General features: G+C 41.2%; 1 protein-coding gene across 1 annotated transcript in view; it reads right to left on the bottom strand.

The window, feature by feature from the left end:
- The window catches only part of LOC129867041 (ras-specific guanine nucleotide-releasing factor 1-like), a 42,066-nt gene that overhangs the window by 2,225 nt on the left and 19,307 nt on the right, over positions 1-20,534 (bottom strand). The window contains exons 6-26 of the mRNA XM_055940143.1: positions 20,098-20,177; positions 19,754-19,947; positions 19,207-19,316; positions 18,921-19,039; positions 18,232-18,392; positions 14,640-14,703; positions 14,244-14,386; positions 14,032-14,114; positions 13,656-13,904; positions 12,184-12,554; positions 11,802-11,924; positions 2,501-2,677; positions 2,216-2,322; positions 1,995-2,107; positions 1,782-1,842; positions 1,473-1,576; positions 1,233-1,317; positions 902-1,099; positions 572-651; positions 326-443; positions 160-228 (exon numbers count right to left, since the gene is read on the bottom strand). Coding sequence (XP_055796118.1) covers positions 160-228; positions 326-443; positions 572-651; positions 902-1,099; positions 1,233-1,317; positions 1,473-1,576; positions 1,782-1,842; positions 1,995-2,107; positions 2,216-2,322; positions 2,501-2,677; positions 11,802-11,924; positions 12,184-12,554; positions 13,656-13,904; positions 14,032-14,114; positions 14,244-14,386; positions 14,640-14,703; positions 18,232-18,392; positions 18,921-19,039; positions 19,207-19,316; positions 19,754-19,947; positions 20,098-20,177 — 2,809 coding nt within the window. The remainder of the gene's footprint in view (positions 1-159; positions 229-325; positions 444-571; positions 652-901; positions 1,100-1,232; positions 1,318-1,472; positions 1,577-1,781; positions 1,843-1,994; positions 2,108-2,215; positions 2,323-2,500; positions 2,678-11,801; positions 11,925-12,183; positions 12,555-13,655; positions 13,905-14,031; positions 14,115-14,243; positions 14,387-14,639; positions 14,704-18,231; positions 18,393-18,920; positions 19,040-19,206; positions 19,317-19,753; positions 19,948-20,097; positions 20,178-20,534) is intronic.

Here is a 20,534-nt window from a genome sequence, read left to right as displayed (position 1 = left end):
CAGCAGGTTGGCTACAACTACGATAATCTATACGATGTGACAAATACCGACACTCAGACTTTAAATTGGAATTCCCTCATGGCCAATGCCATTTTCTTCTGTTTCTCTTTATATGTACTATTTAACAGAAGTTACCACGAAACAGCTTTAAAAGTTTACCTTTGGCTGATGATCAATCTTGTATGCTGTTTGCTGGAATTGTCTAATTTCTCTGATGATATGTGAAATCTGCAGAGAGATAACAACATAAGCCATGTATACAATACAAAGCCACAGAATGCATTTGAATATCTCTGTAACATTACACAAAGCAGAGACCGCTTACCATCCTCATCTTTGAGAAGTTGACTAATTTGTCCTCAGTGTAGTTGGGAGTCCCCTCCTCAATGAAAGCCAGATCAGTGAGGTACATCCCCAGGTATGGTACACAGGGAGGGTCACAGCTAAAATGAAAAACAGAAGTCAAAAATGTGCTAATACTTTGATCGAGCCACTGCCCGAATGGCCAGTATAATTTTTCTGATACACATTGGCTTTTGTAGTTATTAGAACAAGCAGAAGAAACACTCACTTCTTTAAAGCCTCCCTCAGGTTTTTGAACCTCCCCTCTGACGAAACCAACTTCTGTAGTTTGTCAATGACGGTTTTAGTCTGAGAGATTAAATAAAATACTGTATCAAAATATTATGTTGGAAAACAATGGTATAATCACCATTGTTAAAGTGATGTGTAATCGGTAGTAAGCTATAAGGATTCATAGGGGTCTGAGGTGTCATAACAAGCTGTTTATAAGAGTGTATTGAGGACCCAGTGCAATGATAAAATGTGTAATAATATTACAAGGACCAGGCTAAGAGCCATCAGTGAGCTGGGTGTGTGTAGTGAGGAGATGTGGCCTTACCTGCTTGGACACTTTGAGCCAGGTCTTCTTGAGGCGGAACACAGAGCTGCGGTTGAGGGAGGAGGTGATCTCCAGCACAGCGTTGTAGTTATGGAGACAGCGGCAGATGTCCGCCACCGCCACCCACTTCTCCATCACCACCACCCGCGTGGTCACATCGTCACAGCGCAGGATCTCCGTAGCAATCAGATTACTGATCTAACAGAGGCAATACAGACAAGGAATAGCCATGTTCCTAATGCATAACAACCAAAGCCATACACTGTAATAAAAAAGTGAAAATGTACAGTTGTAATATTATGTTGGGGGGTGGGCGTTGTTAGCTGCATACATCATTGAAGTGCTTTGTTGTTTTCATGATATATGGTGTCCTTTCAGTCTTGTCATTCTTCATCCAGCCTTGACCAAAGAACTCTCTGTAAAACAATATTGGAGGATCAAGTAGAAATACATCTAATTTGTTCTCATTAATACTGCATGGTTGTTATTCAAAATCACTGTATGTCTCCCATATTGTATGTCTGTACGTATCATCAACTGAGAATACAACATGTGTTTGGGTATCACTCACTCATATGGGATGACCTTAAACACCAGGTGGTCTAGTAGGGTGAGCTGCTCTGCTATCTCCAGGGCAGAATGGCTCTCAAACGCCTCTGCCTTCCCTACTGACGCCTAGTACACACAAAAGAGCATCAGTCGTAACCATTCTCAAGACGCGAGGTATGACAACTACTGCCCTATATTCTAACATTCCTGAGACACATACTTAACATATGTCAAGGAGAGATTGTCCTCTATTGACTCAATTGCCATCTTGTGTAAAACATAGTGTCTTCTTTACATTACTGCCAGATCCACATGCAGTCATCCCACTCACCAGCTGTTTAACCTCCTCCAGGCTGATCTGATTATCACCAGGGTCTTCCTGTGTCAGGGTCCTAATAGACCATACAACAGGTATGTATTTTATAATGTGTTTCTCTTTACTCTGTACATCAGTGTTAATCAGCACTATAGAAGTTATAGCCCATGTATTCAATGTTAGTAGTGTGTGTCTATAAGCTGAGGCGATGGTAGTGCTGGTAGGTACCTGATGATGTTGGCGGCTGCTTTCCTCTCCTGGGTCAGCAGCTCCGGGTCATGCATCACCTCCTCCAGGAAGGCTATGACCTTTAGCTTCAGCTCAGTGTTACTCTCAAAGTCCTGGAGGTCAACACAAATGCACACAAAAAAGTTAACTGATTGGAAACCTTCACTCTATTTTACATTAGAAGTAGTGAATTATCATAACTATGTATCTGGAAGTATTACCTGAGAGTGTTTTGACACCCAGTGCCTCAGAACATTCAGGACTCTGTTGGTTGCAGCCCTTCGGATGACAAACTCTTTGTCCCCGTTCCTCTGGTCTGTTTGGAACCCTGGGAAAATGGATCAAAAACGGCATGTAAATATCACACCTACATTTTTAATGACTATATAGATTTTTTTTTATCTTGAGAAGAACAAAAATGACATTAAAGTTCTCATGCTTTTGAAAATGTGGTATATTCAAATTGTCCCATTGTGAACAGAACTGATGTTTAACACGCTCTGTACCTGTGCTGGCCAGGGACATGCGGCGATACTTCTCCTTGGTGGGCGTGCCCTCATTGGCTCCTGCCGTGGCGATGGCGAAGGCGGAGGCTGCAGAGAGGGCACTGCGGTTGTTGTTGTCCATCTCAGGGCGACACGAAGACATCACCGTGCCATTGTTGTATGAGAACAGGGAGAATTCTACAGGAAGATACAATATGGAGACAGTTATACTGGCTGTAAAATGCCATGGGATTTATTTTAGTGTACTTAATTGATGTAATGCGATACCTTTACAATAAAGTACTGTAGGTATAAAATGGAAAGACCATTCCAAGCCAATAAAATAGAATTGTTGAGATTATGACTGCACTTGGACAGCCACTAAAGTGATCCATGATAGTGTCAGCTGCATGAAATGCTCTTTATTGGTCTCTAACCACTGGGCAAAAACGGGTTGAATCAACGTTGTATCCACATAATTTCAACCCCCAAAATTCTATATGATGACAGTGAATCAACGTGGAGAAATGTATCAACGTAAGGGCATTTATTATTTTCACCTAACTTTTAACCTAAATCCAATGACATGGTGACATTTTTTGTTGACTTCACATTGAATTCAAAATAGTTGACAATTCAACCAAATTTAAATCAATACTAGACGTTAAACGGACGTCTGTGTCCAGTGGGTCACTACTACTTCAGTAGGTACTGCAACTCTAACCTTTTCGCTGAGATTTAAGAGGTAGTTGACAACGGTTAGCAAGCAACATTAATCTTGATATGCAACTAAATGGATCTTACCCCAAAAGGCATTAGCTATTGTGTCAGTGTAATTCATTGTGTAACAGGACAGGTTTTCATTTATTCTGTCTCCAGTAGAGGGCAGCAGAATCGAAGAGCACCACATTCTCTCCCAGTAGAACATAGACTATACATGAGGCTTTGATATTTAGGATGGGTGTAGCTAAATATAGCCACCAATATCAGCATAATGGAAGAATGGACTGATTTCTGTGCACACTGACTTACAATAACCAATCATTAACAAATAAAATCAATTGAGCTTTATGGTGAGTGTAATATAAAACAAATCTGAGTACAATTTAGTGGAGCGACTTACATGACCAATTCGGTTTTAGTGCCTTGCTCAAGGGCACATCAACAGATTTTTCACCTAGTCGGCTCAGGGATTCAAACCAGCAACCTTTCCATTACTGGCCCAATGCTCGTTACTGCTAGGCTCAGGGATTCAAACCAGCAACCTTTCCATTACTGGCCCAATGCTCGTTACTGCTAGGCTACCTGCCGTCCCCAGTACTGTTAATGCAAATTATGGCAGATTTCGATTCACCTTTGACCTGGTGTACATTCTGTCCTGAGAGCAGGAAGACAGACAGCAGAGCTTTCTTCACTGACTGTCTTGTACTAAAAGAACCTCGTTACCGGGGGCGGCATGCAGGGAAACACGCTCATACTGTAGTTGCTATGACACAAGTATCCCCAACACCTACTCATTTCTAGCGTTGGCTTTCCCTGCATGTTCATATTCTCTACACCGAATTAGTCTGCATGAATTTTATCTTGTGTGGCAGAGATCACTGCACACAGAATTGAGCATTTCTGCAGTGTATGCACCATGCCACTGACAATTGAATAGGCATAGAACACTCAAAGAAGCATTTTTCTATATCACTTTTGACTATTTATTAGAAAAACAGAGGTAGAGGAAATAACAAGAATAATATATATATATATATATATATATATATATATATATATATATATAGAGGTAGAGGACATAACATGAATTATATATATATATATATATATATATATATATATATATATATATATATAGAGGTAGAGGAAATAACATGAATTATATATATATATATATATATATATATATAGAGGTAGAGGAAATAACATGAATTATATATATATATATATATAGAGGTAGAGGAAATAACATGAATAATATATATATATATATATATATATAGAGGTAGAGGAAATAACATGAATTATATATATATATATATATATATATTATTCATGTTACTGAGATTTGTTTTATACAGTGTCTTCGGAAATTATTCAGACCCCTTGACTTTTTCCACATTTTGTTACGTTACATCCTTATTCTAAAATTGATTAAATTCAAATCCTTGAGATGTTTCTACAACTTGATTGGAGTTCACCTGTGGTAATTTAAATTGATTGGACATTATTTGGAAAGGCACACACCTGTCTACATAAGGTCCCACAGTTGACAGTGCATGTCAGAGCAAAAACCAAGCCATGAGGTCGAAGGAATTATACGTAGAGCTCCGAGACAGGATTGTGTCGAGGCACAGATCTAGGGAGGGGTACCAAAAAATGTCCGCAGTATTGAAGGTCCCCAAGAACACAGTGGCCTTCATCATTCTTTAATGGAAGAAGTTTGGAACCACCAAGACTCTTCCTAGAGCTGGCCGCCCGGCCAAACTGAGCAATCAGGGGAGAAGGGCCTTGGTCAGGGAGGTGACCAAGAACCCGATGGTCACTCTGATAGAGCTCTAGAGTTCTTCTGTGGAGATGGGAGAACTTACCAGAAGGACAACCATTTCTGCAGCACTGCGATTAGCATGAGGTTGTAAGTAACAAGAAAATTTCCCAGGACATAGACATATCTGATATTGGCAGAAAGCTTACATTCTTGTTAACCTCTTGACGCTAGGGGTCAGATGTAAAAAAAAATTTTTTTTTTTTTAAAATAACGTTCTCAAAGTAAACGGACTATTTCTCAGGTCCAGATCGTAGAATATGCATATAATGTACAGATTAGGATAGAAAACACTCCAAAGTTTCCAAAACTGTCAAAATATTGTCTGTGAGTATAACAAAACTGATTCTGTAGGCGAAAACCTGAGGAAATCTAACCCGGAAGTGATTTTTTAAATTTTAAACCTGTTTCCTGGCCAGTCTTTCTTCCATTTAAAGGGGTACCAACCAGATTCCTTTTCCAATGGCTTCCTCAGGCTGTCACCAGGCTTTAGACATAGTTTCAGGCTTTTATTTTGAAAAATGAGCGAGATTTTTCAAAAGTAGTCAGGTGTCCTTTGATTAGTTCCTTTGAATAGGTTACGGTCCGGTTGAAATATTATCGATTATGTTTGTTAAAAACAACCTGAGGATTGATTATAAAAAACATTTGACATGTTTCTACGAACATTACGGATACTTTTTGGAATTTTCGTCGAACGGAACGAGGCTTTGGTTTTCTGAACATAGCGTGCAACCCAAATGGCGTTTTTTTGTTATAAAAGTAATATTTATCGAACAAAAAGAACATTTATTGTGTAACTGGGAGTCTCGTGAGTGCAAACATCCGAAGATTATCAAAGGTAAGCGATTAATTTTATTGCTTTTCTGACTTTCGTGACCAAGCTAACCAAGCTAATATAAGGCTAACTGTTCAAGAATTGATTGATACACTCACAAAAGCTTAGATTGCTTTCGTTGCAAAGCATATTTTAAAAATCTGACACGATAGGTGGATTAACAACAAGCTAAACTGTGTTTTGGTATATTTCACTTGTGATTGCATGATTATAAATATTTTTAGTAATATTTTGTGCCCTGCAATTCAGCGGTTGTTTAGGAAAATTTTCCCGTAAAAGGGATCCATAGCGCAGAGAAGTTAATCTTATGGCTGCAAGCCCGACGTCGGTACACTTATGACAACAGCCAGCTCAAGTGCAGGGCGCGAAATTCAAAATATATATTTTTTAAATATTTAACTTTCACACATTAACAAGTCCAATACCGCAAATGAAAGGTACACATCTTGTGAATCCAGCCAACATGTCCGATTTTTAAAATGTTTTTAAAAAATACAGTGAAAACAGCACGTATATTTATGTTAGCTCACCACCAAATACAAAAAAAGGACAGACATCTTTCACAGCACAGGTAGCATGAACAAAGCCAACCTAACTAACCAAGAACCAACCAAGCTAACCAACAAACAACTTCATCAGATGACAGTCTTATAACATGTTATACAATAAATCTATGTTTTGTTCGAAAAATGTGCATATTTCAGGTATAAATCATAGTTTACATTGTAGCTACAATCAGAAATTGCCCCGAAAGCAGACAGAATAATTACAGACACCAACGTCAAATACTTAATTACTCATCATAAAACATTTCTGAAAAATACATAGTGTACAGCAAATGAAAGACAGGCATCTTGTGATTCCAGCCAATATTTCCGATTTATTAAGTGTTTTACAGCGAAAACACAATATAGCGTTATATTAGCTTACCACAATAGCCAGAAAGACAAGCCATTTCCCAGCAGTAAAAGTTAGCGATCGTAACAAACCAGTAAAAGATATATAATTTTTGACTAACCTTGATATTCTTTATCAGATGACAGTCCAATAACATCAGGTTATACATACACTTATGTTTTGTTCGAAAATGTGCATATTTAGAGCTGAAATCAGTGGTTATACATGTTGTGGAAAAAGTAGCTAAGATAGCAACGTCTAAACAGCAACGATATTTTTCTGGCACTTTTTCTGACACACATATTCTGACCAAATAGCTATTCATAAACATAACTAAAAAATACATGTTGTATTGGAAATGATAGATCCATTAGTTCTTAATGAAATCGCAGTGTTAGAATTCTAAAAAATAACTTCATTACGACATCCAGCTTCGGTATATCTAGAGTACCCCAAAGTTGGGCGCAGGCGACTAGTTCACATGCACGACAGATATATGAAATAGCATCATAAAATGTTTCTTACTTTTGGTGATCTTCCATCAGAATGTTGGACAAGGTGTCCTTTGTCAAGAACAATCGTTGTTTGGATTTAGAACGTTCATTTTCCCTCTTGAACTAGCCAAGTGGCTCGAAGCTCTCCATGTCAACAAACGGAAGAGAACGGAACACGGCAAAACTCCCGAAAAATGTTCAATAATCTGATGAAACTATATTGAAAAAACATACTTTACGATGATATGGTCACATGTATCAAATAAAATCAAAGCCGGAGATATTAGTCGCCTATAATGGCAGCTAAACAGAAAGCAAATCCAAGTACCCCTTCGCGCTCTCCAGAAAACAGGAAATGGGCGGACACGTCATACAAAGAGCTTGTATTCCACTTCAGACCAAGATAAACACTAAATGTCTTCTCTCACCGCCTCTTGACATCCAGGGGAAGGTGTATGAAGTGCACGTATACTAATACGTATCATGCCCATGTATAGGCAGGAAGTAGAACAGAGTCTCGATTTCAGACTTTCCACTTCCTGGTCAGGAAGTTTGTGCCAAATGAGTTCTGTTTGACTCACAGATATAATTCAAACGGTTTTAGAAACTAGAGAGTGTTTTCTATCCAATAGTAATAATAATATGCATATTGTACGAGCAAGAATTGAGTACGAGGCCGTTTGAAATGGGCACCTTTTATCAGAGCTACTCAATACTGCCCCTGCAGCCATAAAACGTTAAAAACAAACGTGTATGCCATTTGTAAATACGAATAGAATTGTTCAATTGGTTTAGCCACAGAAAAAGCTGGCAACCTTCCCGCTAGGCATGATTGGCTGAGATAACGAGTGGGCTGGACATGCCTAGAGATGAGTTGGGATTTTTCTGCCATATAGCACGCTTCTGTCTATTTGAGCTGGTCAGTGTGTCTAGGTAATCTTATTTAGCGCTGCTTTTTTAAAATGTTTCGTGAATTAAAAATGCATAAGGGTTGCTCTCCACTTTCTGGAGGACTGAGTTTTGAAATCAGTGGAATTTGAGTATGATAGCTAAGGAGATTGAGAAAACACCTGTTCAAACTAAGGGCAACTATGGCAACCGACAGGAGACCTTGAATGATGTATACGGGTAAGATAGTCTAGCTAGCTACATTTTCACATATGTTCTAGTTTTGACAGAAAAAGCCATTTGCTTGGCTAGCTATAGCCTAATGTTAGCTAGCTAACATTGAACCTGGTTGCTTAGCTACCTGCAGATTCATGCAGGATAGTAACGTCACGAGTTGTGATTATGGTTAATTGTCTACCTAGCTAGCTAACATTAGCTGGTTGGCTCGGCAGCTAACATTACGTGTATGATTTTATTATTCGTATCTCAGAGCTATTTGCTTGACTAGTGTTAGGATTTATGGTTATGCACTATAGCCTGCTAGCATATTGTTTGAAGATGAATATTGTTTTGTTACACACACACACAAACAATACAGATGTAGGTGTGTAATGACTGACCAACACAGGCCATAAAAGCTGTGGTCAATCTGGAGAGGGGAGGGGTGCATCTCTCTAGGCCAACCAGGGTGGTTAGCGCACTGATCAGTACCATATTAGGAATTGTTTGAGTGAAGAATCAAGGGGGAGACACAAGACGGAGCTAATCTACCTAGCAACCAGATGTGGACAAAGGAAAGCACTAAGGGACTTGGACAAGTCCGGGTGCCACCAAAGGCGGGGCAAGAGTTTAAACCGCGCTCAGCCTCTACTGTGAAAGTTAACAGACGCGTTGGAACTACGTCATCACGGTATAAGAACAGCTGTTTACGTACTTCCTGCCAGTTCCCTGCGTGGTGATACAGTGAACCTGTATATACGAAAATTGCATTTACCATTTATCGTTTGAGTTTAATTAAAATATATTCGGTGACTCTGAATCACATTTTGTCCTGATACCAGATATGAACTGACGCAAATCTCTTTCACTAGCTATAGCCTAATGTTAGCTAGCTAACATTGAACCTGGTTGATTAGCTAAGTTACCTGCAGATGCATGCAGGGTAGTAATGTCATGAGTTGTGATTATGGTTAATTGTTTACCTAGCTAGCTAACGTTAGCTGGCTGGTTCGCTAACGTTACGTGTATGACCTTATTGTTTGTATCTCAGAGCCATTTGCTTAGCTAGCTATAGCCTAATGTTAGCTAGCTAACATTGAACCTGGTTGGTTAGCTACCTGCAGAGCTAGCTAGCTACATGTCTTAAAAAAATACTCCACTATGCAAGTAACCATTTTGGGTGAGTTCGTAAATTCAGTCTGGCCATCTACTCCGATTTCAGCACTCTCACCTGAGTGTGCCAGAGAGCGCAGAATAACTGATGAACTTACGAACACTCAACACCCGTTGAATATGGCAGTAAACGTTGGCAAAAAAGCGGAATTTAATTGTTGCCAGCTGCTCTTCAGACGAAGAGGAGGAGTAGGGATTTGACCAAAACGCAGCGTATGTTGAATCCATATAGATTTATTAAGACGAAGACGAAAACACGAAAAAACACTTGAATAAACTACAAAACAAATAACGACGTAGACTGACCTAAAACATGAGAACCTACATATAACATGAAGAACGCACGAACAGGTACATACTACAACTAACGAACGAACAAACCGAAACAGTCCCGTGTGGTGCACAGACACGGAAGACAATCACCCACAAACAAACAGTGTGAACAGCCAACCTATATATGGTTCTCAATCAGAGGAAAACGTCAAACACCTGTCCCTGATTGAGAACCATATAAGGCTAATTACAAGTGACCTAAACATAGAAACACAAAACATAGAATGCCCACCCCAACTCACGCCCTGACCAACTAAACACATACAAAAATAACATAAAACAGGTCAGGAACGTGACACCAGCAGCACAGTTAGAGTCACCAACGCTCTGGATAACATGAAAACAACCTACCCAGCCACTAATTTCTGTCTACCAGAATTCAGCCGACTTTGTCGGAATCTTACCAGAATCCCACCAGAAGCAGCTAGATGCAAATTTTTATAAATGTATACAAAATTACCCGATTTAGTCATTTTAAATAATACTATTATACACTTTTTACATACAAATTATACCCATCCACAAAAAAAACATGTTGAGTCGGAGGAAACACCATACACCTGGTGACAGTGTTAGCATGCATGCGCCTGGCCCACCACAGGAGACGCTACAGTGTGATGGGACAAGGACATCCCGGCCGGCCAAACCCTCCCCTAACTCGGACGACTCTGGGCCAATTGTGCGTTGCCTCATGAGTCTCCCGGACGGCACGGGTCTCGAACCAGCATCTGTAGCAACACAGCTTGTACTGCGATCCAGTGTCTTAGACTGCTGCACCACTCGGGAGGCTCCAACCACAAAGTTTTTAATGCTTATCAATTGCCTTGCACAAAGTATCAAAATACTAAAATACTACACAGGACTCTTAAAGAATTTCATGTAAATGTTAATTGTCTTTTTTGATCACAGAAACAATGAAAAATAAATAATGAAAGGTTAATGATATAAAGCAGCCTGGGTAATCATTGCAAGAGAGTAGCCCCAATGGCCGAGCCCCAAGTGATACATTTGGGCCAGATAACTATCACCGGAATCCGCCCGAGCTCAATCCTCGCATCCCAGCCATAAGTAATACTGCCGAAGGCGGCTCAGACTCGGGCCACATGATGTCGGTGAGTCTGACTCACAGCTGAGTGCCCCGACTTTCAGCCGGAGCTGGCCCTGAATCACTGTGATGGCTGGGTAACCAGCTCTGCTAAGGCGAGTAAAATGGTCAGAGTGGGGTGTTCTTTAATTATGTGTCTGGAAGTAGCTAACAAGCTAGCCAATGTTAGCCAGTTAGCTCGGCGCTTGACTGCTGTTGTGAGGTCAGACAGAACGTTCGGATCGGCCAAAGCGTCCGGTATGCGCTCTGAATTTATGAACGGACAATCTGACAAGACAGCTGCAGTCACCAATGCTCTGGAAAACATAACAGCCTAACCAGGTCTACTTGGGCGAGTAATGTTCAGTGAGCTGTTCTCTCTCACTTAGATGTCTGGACGTAGTTAGCTTGGGTGCTTGACTGCTGTTAGTACATTCGGATCAACCCTTAAAGTGATGGGTGGGGCTAAAGTTTAAGAGGGTGTGGACGATACTGAATGGGTGTAGACAAAGAGGGCTCTCCAATAGTAGTACCAAAACATTAAAAGGCCATTTTCTCAAAAGTAAGCTTACAAGTATACCAACTTTCAAAGCAAAATAACTTTTCCATTGTTCCTCAACTGTAGTGTATGATATACCATTTTGTAACTCTGAGTCTCTACTTTTATCCAATATAAAAAACGCAATTTCAAATTTTCCTACATAATATCCATTTGAGCCGGTCGGTCACAAATATGGTATTTTGGCTGAGAGGAGTATGCAGGTGGCTTGCCAGCATGTGATTCAGGTGCTCTGGTATCATGGCATGAGTGATAACAACACCACTGTGCTGTCTGGGACACAATGTACCTGAGGAGTTTTTGCACTTCAGGTTTTTTTGAGGGGTGGTTGGCGACTTGATAGGAGACGTTTCTGGGTCTGCATCATCGCTCTGGCTTTGGTCAATGTCACTTTCCTCTGGAACTGAAATATCTACACCAAGCGCAAAACAGGTCAGCAAATACCACATTCTAGACACCTGTCATGATTCAAAACAGGTCAGTAAATACCACATTCTAGACACATGTCATGATTCAAAACAGGTCAGTAAATACCACATTCTAGACACATGTCATGATTACAATTCTGAACCCTCATTCTATATTCAAATAAATAGCCCAACATTCCTCTTTAGAAGCATCAATAAGGACATAAATCCCCCCATCTCCACAGTGCAGATTAGCTGGCTTACCTTGTTTAGACACAGTGGTCTCCTCTGCCTTGTCCGTCTTGCCCTCTCCCTCAGCAGGGATCTTGCTGGTGATGGGACTGGTGACATATAACTTGTTTATGTCCAGGGTGGTCTTGCTGAAGGGGGACATGGAGGAGTACATGCTTGCATAGCCGTTGGAGGAGCAGCTGAGGGCGGCCAAGTCCAGAGCCTTTCCCCCAGTGATGATAGGGATGTTGAGTGAGAGTTTACGCCGGCGGTTGGGGGACGATGTCTTGGTGATGGCCAGAGGAGGGGGGGAAGAGAACTTACGGCTGGCCCTGGGGGATTTGGGTGGCTCCCCATATAGGAGTTTATTGTTCTGACTGCTGGCGAAGAACAACTCCAGGGATCTGCATCAGGGAAAACAACACATTTTATTCTAATCAGAAGAATGTATTGTAGCTATATACTTCAGTACTTCAGTGTGTTGCAAATATCTAAGACATCTGAATTATACATGTCTTTCTGTGTTAAATATAGAAACCAATACATTGTCAACAGCGACAATACAAGGCAACATGGTGTTTCTGCAATAAAAGTAAAAAATCTGATACAATGTTGCAGAAGACCTCTCCCACTCACTGCCACCCTTCTCGAGACCTCACGAGTTCCCATAAATAGCACAGCAAGTGACACCGCGAGCGAGCAGCCATGCTGCTGACACAAGCATCAGAGTGGCGGTGGCTCACAGAGACATGACAGGCTCCACAGGAGAACATGCTGCAGGGTGTGGGCATGGGGAGGGGGCTCCCCCTGATAAGAGCCTGGGAGCTGGGCTCACTATCCTAGGCCGGAGAAGGGACCTGCTCTGCTTTGGCCAACAACACGGACCATAAATATTTCATACTATAGATCCTCTGCAGACCAGGGGAGGGTGGGGTCCTGCAGCAGAGAGACCGGTTGCTAAGGTGACAGCGACAGAGACCCGCTGAGACGCTCTTAGGCAAGCAGGAAAAGAGTCTGGGCCCAATTACTGCCTTCTCACACAGAACACACCACACTGACACACACAGACATGACCTCTCCTCACCTCACCTCACCTTCCCTCACACACACACACGCACACACGCACGCACGCACGCACCCACCCACCCACCCACATCAAAACATAAATGCACACACACACATAGACACACAGACACAGGACGTGGTTAAAAATACCTAATACTGTGGGCTGTGGAAGTAGAGCTGTGAGGGAATCAGTGGTGGGCTAAAAGAGATAGAGGCAGCCAGAGGAGGCCAGAGGCTGTTGGGCCTGTCAGGGGATGTTATCGTCATCAGCACTAACTACAGCCCTCTTTACTGTGTCGGGGACATTGCAATGCAAAAACACTGACAATGTATCTTCTTTAAACAGCTAAAGCACCATGCATGAGATAGATCTAGACATTCTGCTGACTGTGTTTGTCAAAGTCAAGGCTAAAGCACTAGCAGCTCCTTTATGGCCTTACCGGGCTGGGATGGCACTGATGGGTTTCTTGTAGATGGTGATGAGTTTGTCCAGCACCACGTTGGCGCTGGTGAACACGCGGTAGGAGTGCAGGAAGGTGTTGAGAAAGTCAATGGAGAGGAAGCGCAGGTCTGTCAGCCTCTCCAGGAGTCTCTCCACGCTGGCATAGCGGATCTGCAACACCTTACACGAGTTCATCATCTTACTGAAACGGATGTCCACGTCATCACAGTACAGGCTGGCGTCGGACCTGCTCACAGAAAAACACACAAACACATATGAAAACACTAGAACACACAAATAAAGACATCACAAAGATCTGCCTGTTGCATGAACATCTCATTGACTGTTTTGCTGTGATTGTGAATGGGGCTCACTTGATCATCTGTGGCACGGTGACTTTAGAGTTCTCCTCAAATGCGTTCATCATAAGCCCATTGCAGCGGATGTTGTCTATGCACTGTAAGAGAGAAGAAGAGAAGGAATGAGGGAGAGGAAAGGTGTGAGTACAGTCACTCTGCAGACAGACACCCATGTCTCCCTGGTGGAGAGAGACAGATGCAATGCATGCAGAGCAGAACAAACGTGCCTGGCTGATGTCACTGGTCCAGGCAGATTTCTCCTGCCGCGAGGAGGCCACCAGGATCACTGTAAACGACTGGCCTTCTTTAGGCTCCACCACGATCTTAAAGTCCAGATGCTCCATGTCCTGTACACCCTTGTCTGGTTTGGCTTTGGGCAAAACAAAAACAGAGGTGAATAGGAGAAATGGGTCATTACTATGGCATAAATGAGAGGTTTATTGTACTTCTAAATGATGAAGAACAGATAAAACTCGCAGGGAGTCTATAGTATAGCTCATCAAATTGTGCCACTACATCTTGTACCATATCTTACACTGTGCATACAGGAATCATACATTATACAGCACCGTATACATGCTCCATATTTCAGTGAGGTAGGAATGAAACATTGTGGTGCTTACACTCATCATCTGTCCCCTCGGGGTCTTCCAGAAGAGTGCAGTCAATAAGAGAGACCACGCCATTCTGAGAACAACAATATGCATTAGCACACTCACAACCACATTCCATAAATCCCCTCCACTACTGAATAATCAATAACAATATCACTGACATTATTATGTAGCTCAACAACTTTCAACACGTGTAGGACGACAGGTCAATAAACAGATGAAATCAGATACAGTCAAATGACCAACTGACCAAAACTGGTGTGGCAGGGTAGCCTAGTGGTTAGAGTGTTGGACTAGTAACCGAAAGCTTGCAAGTTCAAATCCCCGAGCTGACAAGGTAAAAATCTGTCATTCTGCCCCTGAACAAGGCATTTAATCCAGTGTTCCTAGGCTGTCATTGAAAATAAAATATATATATTTTTAAATCGCCCTCTTGTGGCCTCATGGGTGGAATTGTATTAATACTTGTCATCATTTCATAATTAATAAACATTTACAAAAACCAGCTGGAAATCCGGTGTTTCTATGTCAAACGTTTTTTGTTTTTTTCAGTCTTCTGTGATGTATATAAAGTATAATTTTGGGATGAAAACTTACAATGTACACATTTTAACTCTATATCTGACATGGTACAGGTTCTTTTTTTTTTCTTTTTTTTACCCATAAACATGTGTGTGAGGTGTATACTTTTGTTACAAAGTAGATTTGTTTAAGACTACCAAGAAACACTCTGTGTGACCCTGATTTAGCCCAGTGCAGTAAAAGGATTTATTAATTAATAAGGCCTTCTTTTAAGGGCCTAGTTTTAACCTAATACAGTGGCCTGAAACTCAAGGTTTATGATGGCTTGCAAAGTGATGTGCAATTCCTATTGGAATCCAGCCAGACTGGGTATATCTAACATTTTGAATGAATGACTGCAAGGTTGGGAAGACTAAGATATGAACCAACTTAACTGGACAACCATTTCAGTAATGGGTGCAATAAGTCCACGTAACAGATTGGATGAGTATAGAAAAATGTACACTAGTGTACAAAAGTTTGGGGTCACTTAGAAATGTCCTTGCTTTTGAAAGAATATCAATTTTTTTGTCCATTAAAATAACATCAAATTGATCAGAAATACAGTGTAGACATTGTTAATGTTGTAAATGACTATTGTAGCTGGAAACGGCTGATTGTTTAATGGAATATCTACAGAGGCCCATTATCAGCAACCATCACTCCTGTGTTCCAATGGCACGTTGTGTTAGCTAATCCAAGTTTCATTTTAAAAGACTAATTGATCATAAGAAAACCCTTTTGCAATTATGTTAGCACAGCTGAAAACTGTTGTTCTGATTAAAGAAGCAATAAAACTAGCCTTCTTTAGACTATTTGAGCATCTGGAGCATCAGCATTTGTGGGTTCAAAATGGCCAGAAACAAATAACTTTCTTCTGAAACTCATCAGTCTATTGGTGTTCTGAGAAATGAAGGCTATTCCATGTGAGACATTGCCAAGAAACTGAAGATCTCGTACAATGCTGTGTACTACTCCCTTCACAGAACAGCGCAAAATGACTCTAACCAGAATAGAAAGAGGAGTGGGAGGCCCCAGTGCACAACTGAACAAGAAGAAGAGTACATTAGAGTGTCTAGTTTGAGAAACAGACACCTCACAAGTCCTCAACTGGCAGCTTCATTAAATTGTACTCACAAAACCCCAGTCTCAACGACAACAGTGAAGAGGCGACTCCGGGATGCTGGCCTTCTAGGCAGAGTTGCAAAGAAAAAGCCATATCTTAGACTGGTCAATAAAAAGAAAAGATACTCTGCCTAGAAGCCCAGCATCCCGGAGTCACCTCTTCACTGTTGACGTTGAGACTGGTGTTTTGTAGGTACTATTTAACTTCTCTAGGGTAGGGGGCAGCATTCGGAATTTTAGATGAAATGCATTCACAAATTAAACGGCCTGTTTCTCGGGCCCAGAAGATATGATATGCTCGGTAGATTTGGACAGAAAACACTCTAAAGTTTCCAAAACTGTTAAAATAGTGTCTGTGAGTTTAACAGAACTGATTTGGCAGGTGAAAACCTGAGAAAAATCCATTCAGGAAGTTTTTGTTTTGTTTTGTAGTTTTCTATTCAATGCCATTACAGTATCCCTTGACTTAGGACTCAACTTGCAGTTTCTATGCCTTCCACTAGATGTCAACAGTCTTTAGAAAGTGTTTCAGTCTTGTATTCTGAAAAATGAGGAAGTAAGAGCACTCTGAATGAGTGGACCCTAAAGTTTCACTGAGCTTTTTCTTGCGCACAACCAAGAGTGCGCTTCTTGTTTACATTTTATATTGACAATGTTATTGTCCGGTTGAAATAGTATCGATTATTTAGGCTAAAAACAACCTGAGGTTTTAATTCAAACATCGTTTGACATGTTTCTATGAACTTTACGGATACAATTAGGATTTTTTTGTCTTCCTATTTTGACTGCGTTTGAGCCTGTGGATTACTGAAGAAAACGTGCGAACAAAACTGAGGTTTTTGGGTATAAAGAGACTTTATCGAACAAGAGGAACATTTATTGAGTAAATGAATGTCTGCGTGCAACCATATGAATATCATCTAAGGTAAGGGATTCATTTTATCTCTATTTCTAAATTGTGTAACTGTTCTATCTGGCTGGCTACTGTTTGTAATGATTTGTTTAGTGGGCTATGTTCTCATAATCGTAATGTATGCTTTCGCCGTAAAGCATTTTTTAAATCTGACACCGTGGTTGGATTCACAAGAAGTTAATCTTTAAACCTATGTAAAATATGTTTTGTTTTCTGAATTTTTATAATGATTATTTCTGTATTTGAATTTGGCGCCCAGCAGTTTCACTGGCTGTTGAAGAGGTGGGACGCTACCGTCTCACGTGCCCAAGAGAGGTTTAATGTAGCTGCCAGTCCAAGTTCATCAAAATGATGAACTTGGACTGATGATAAAATGATCAACTTGGATTAGCTAACACAACATGCCATTGAAAAACAGGAGTGATCGTTGCTGATAATGGGCCTCTGTACGCCTATGTAGATATTCCATAAAAAGCTACAATAGTCATTTACAACATTAACAATGTCTATACTGTATTTCTGATCAATTTTATGTTATTTTAATGGACAAAAAATTTGCTTTTCTTTCAAAAACAAGGACATTTCTAAGTGACCCCAAACTTTTGAACGGTAGTGTATGTTATTTATGTATGAGTAGCATAAGATTAATTAATCAATCAATGTACATGCAAAAACATAGATATTGAAACAAACAATTCTAAAAACCAACCAGCACTAGAGAATTCTGGGAAAAATAATGTTTTTTATTTAACACTGGTTAATAACACCAACTCTGGGGTTCTTTTACACTTTACACATCATGAGTGTTAATTTAACACCTGAATAAACACAAAAAATGTTACACTAAAAAGGTACGGCCAATTTGCTGTGTATTAACTAAAGCCTCATCTGTGTATTGTATCCCCTGAATGTTATTTGATTTTACATTAAGCTCTAGGAGTTTAGTCAATGATGCATCTTGAGAGATTGTATAGCAGGCTCAGCAGCCCAGGGCACACCCACCTTGGTGAGGTGCAGTTTTCCTCCAGAGCCCCTGGTGCAGATAATGACATGCTTAGAGAAGAGGAAGCACTGCCTCTCCCCCTCCTTTTTCAGAGACAGAGAGCCCAGTCGCCCACGGGTGATCTTGCCCTTCTCACTCATTGGCACCTGGATGAGAGAGCCTGTATGGCAGGAGGGGGAGAGAGACAGCAGGGGGCCCTGTCAGTGACGAGAGGCCCACAGATCAACTGTACTGCAAGACTGGGAGAGGCCTCCCCTCACCTGTTCACTGACTGGGGGGATATATACATACAATAGGGTTAAACCATTTCTCTATATGTTTTGCCTCTTCTTCTTTAAACGTCCATCAAAGACTGTTGGGGATGTATGACATTTACAAATCCTGACTCATCGTCATATTGCCTCCTAACAGTCTAATTACCCTTGGAAATGAAAGATTTGGCCCACTTTCAGTACATGCTGTTCTTCAGAGACAGACAGGATTATATGGCCCAACCCTCTGGTTAAGTCTTTCCCTTATGGAGGCTCAGGTAGGGCTATGGATGTTTGAAGTTGTGAGAACACAAAGGGGCTGGCAGTCAAACAGTTGAGAGGCAGAAAATCCATCTCTATGATAGTGTCCTTATGTGGGATCTGGGGTTCCTTTGTGGGATCTGGGGTTCCTTTGTGGATCTTCTCTGGGGGCTTACCTTGTCTGACGAATGTCTGGCTGGTGTCAAGGAGGATCTCGCAGCCTTCTACGATCATGCGCTCAATGGCCAGGTTCTTCCTGATGTTCTCTGTCTCGCTCACCTCATCATGCATGATTCTAGGTGCAGATTTGGAATGTCATTGTATTCACTTTGTCAGTGTGTATACATTCTGTACAGTAAGCAATTATCCTACTGCGTTTCTGTTGAACAACTTAGGAAAGCGCTGATTAACTGGGGTGTCCTGTGTGCTGCTTGGTGCAATAAGGTGGTAAGGCAGGTATACCTGGACAGCTCCTCCAGCTTTGACTTGGCATAGTCCAGACTCGTCCTCTCCACATGCTCATGTGGTGTGTGGGCCAGGAGCTCATGGAGTGTAAGAATGTAGCGGGGAATCTGGAATGACAGGGAATGAATAGGGACAGGTGAGTCACACACACTTGCATACAAGATTGCGTGCAAACACACACACATACACAAACTCGTAGCAGCAGATCAGTGGGGAGCTCTATGCACATCCACAGTCATCAGCAGAAATGTATTACCAACACAGCAGAGCCCAAAGTAGACCCCAGTGGAGCAGACTGCACTGAAACTGCATGCCTTGCCAGAAAAGAGCCATTATGAAAACCTGAGCATCACAAACAACCGGTTTATGTGGTTATGAAAAACATAACAGGGATGTTCTGAGCAAAGGCATGTGAGACAAATGGCTGCTGTGTTGTCAGTGATCAGTGGTGGAGACTTTGTCTGAACAGAGAGAACTGTTTCAGGTGAGAGACAGGGTTTGGACAGTCAATGAGAGGACAGAGTGTACAGTACTGTATGCCCACCTGGAACATGGGGTAGGTGAGGAAGGTCTCCAGAGTCCTCTCCTCACAGTCGGGCTTGGCCTCATACTGCTTCAGCAGCTTGTCAAAGTCTCGGTTCTGCTTACAGTGGGCCAGAATCTGCAGACTGTACTGGTGGTTCCTCACAAACTCCTGGTAGATGTTTAGCATGGGCAGTAGAATATCAAACAGGTCCGCTGTGGAAAGAGGACCAATGAGAGATTGAGACACTGAATGAGAGATTGATAGATGATATTGAGGACAATTGGGGCATATTATTACCATAGTATTATCATATTCATCCATCCAGTTGAGTGATCCCCAAAAAAGGAGTTTAGTCTACTTACCCAAAACTAATGTTGGCCAGCTTGCTATTCTTGCTTTCAACCCTTGGTAGAATATTTGATGCAGAAACATGATGGTCTCACTAAAGAAAAGGGTAAATCAACAAGACTCTAAGTATCCATTCTGAGAAAAATATACACTAGCCATAGTTATGTAAAAAGGATTCAAACATGCAAACAGCAAATATGCCTGTACTTGCAAGTGTGTTTAAATGTTATATCGCTGCACTTGTCTCTTGACAGGTCATCATTGCAAATAATAATCTGTTCTTAAGGTTAAATAAATAAAATAAATAAACATCTTAGAATGAGGCTTTGACATTGTATATTGCCATCACATCTTACTGTCTTTATGTTCTCATTATCGACCATAGTTGTAAAGCATGAACATAAAGTCCGACAGCATTGAGACAGTCATATCACTGTCTCCCTGAGAGAGG

Source organism: Salvelinus fontinalis, chromosome 12 (assembly GCF_029448725.1).
Source record: "Salvelinus fontinalis isolate EN_2023a chromosome 12, ASM2944872v1, whole genome shotgun sequence".
Lineage (NCBI taxonomy): Eukaryota > Metazoa > Chordata > Actinopteri > Salmoniformes > Salmonidae > Salvelinus > Salvelinus fontinalis.
The sequence above is the reverse complement of the archived record's forward strand: the minus strand, read 5'-3'. Positions and strand labels throughout refer to the sequence as shown.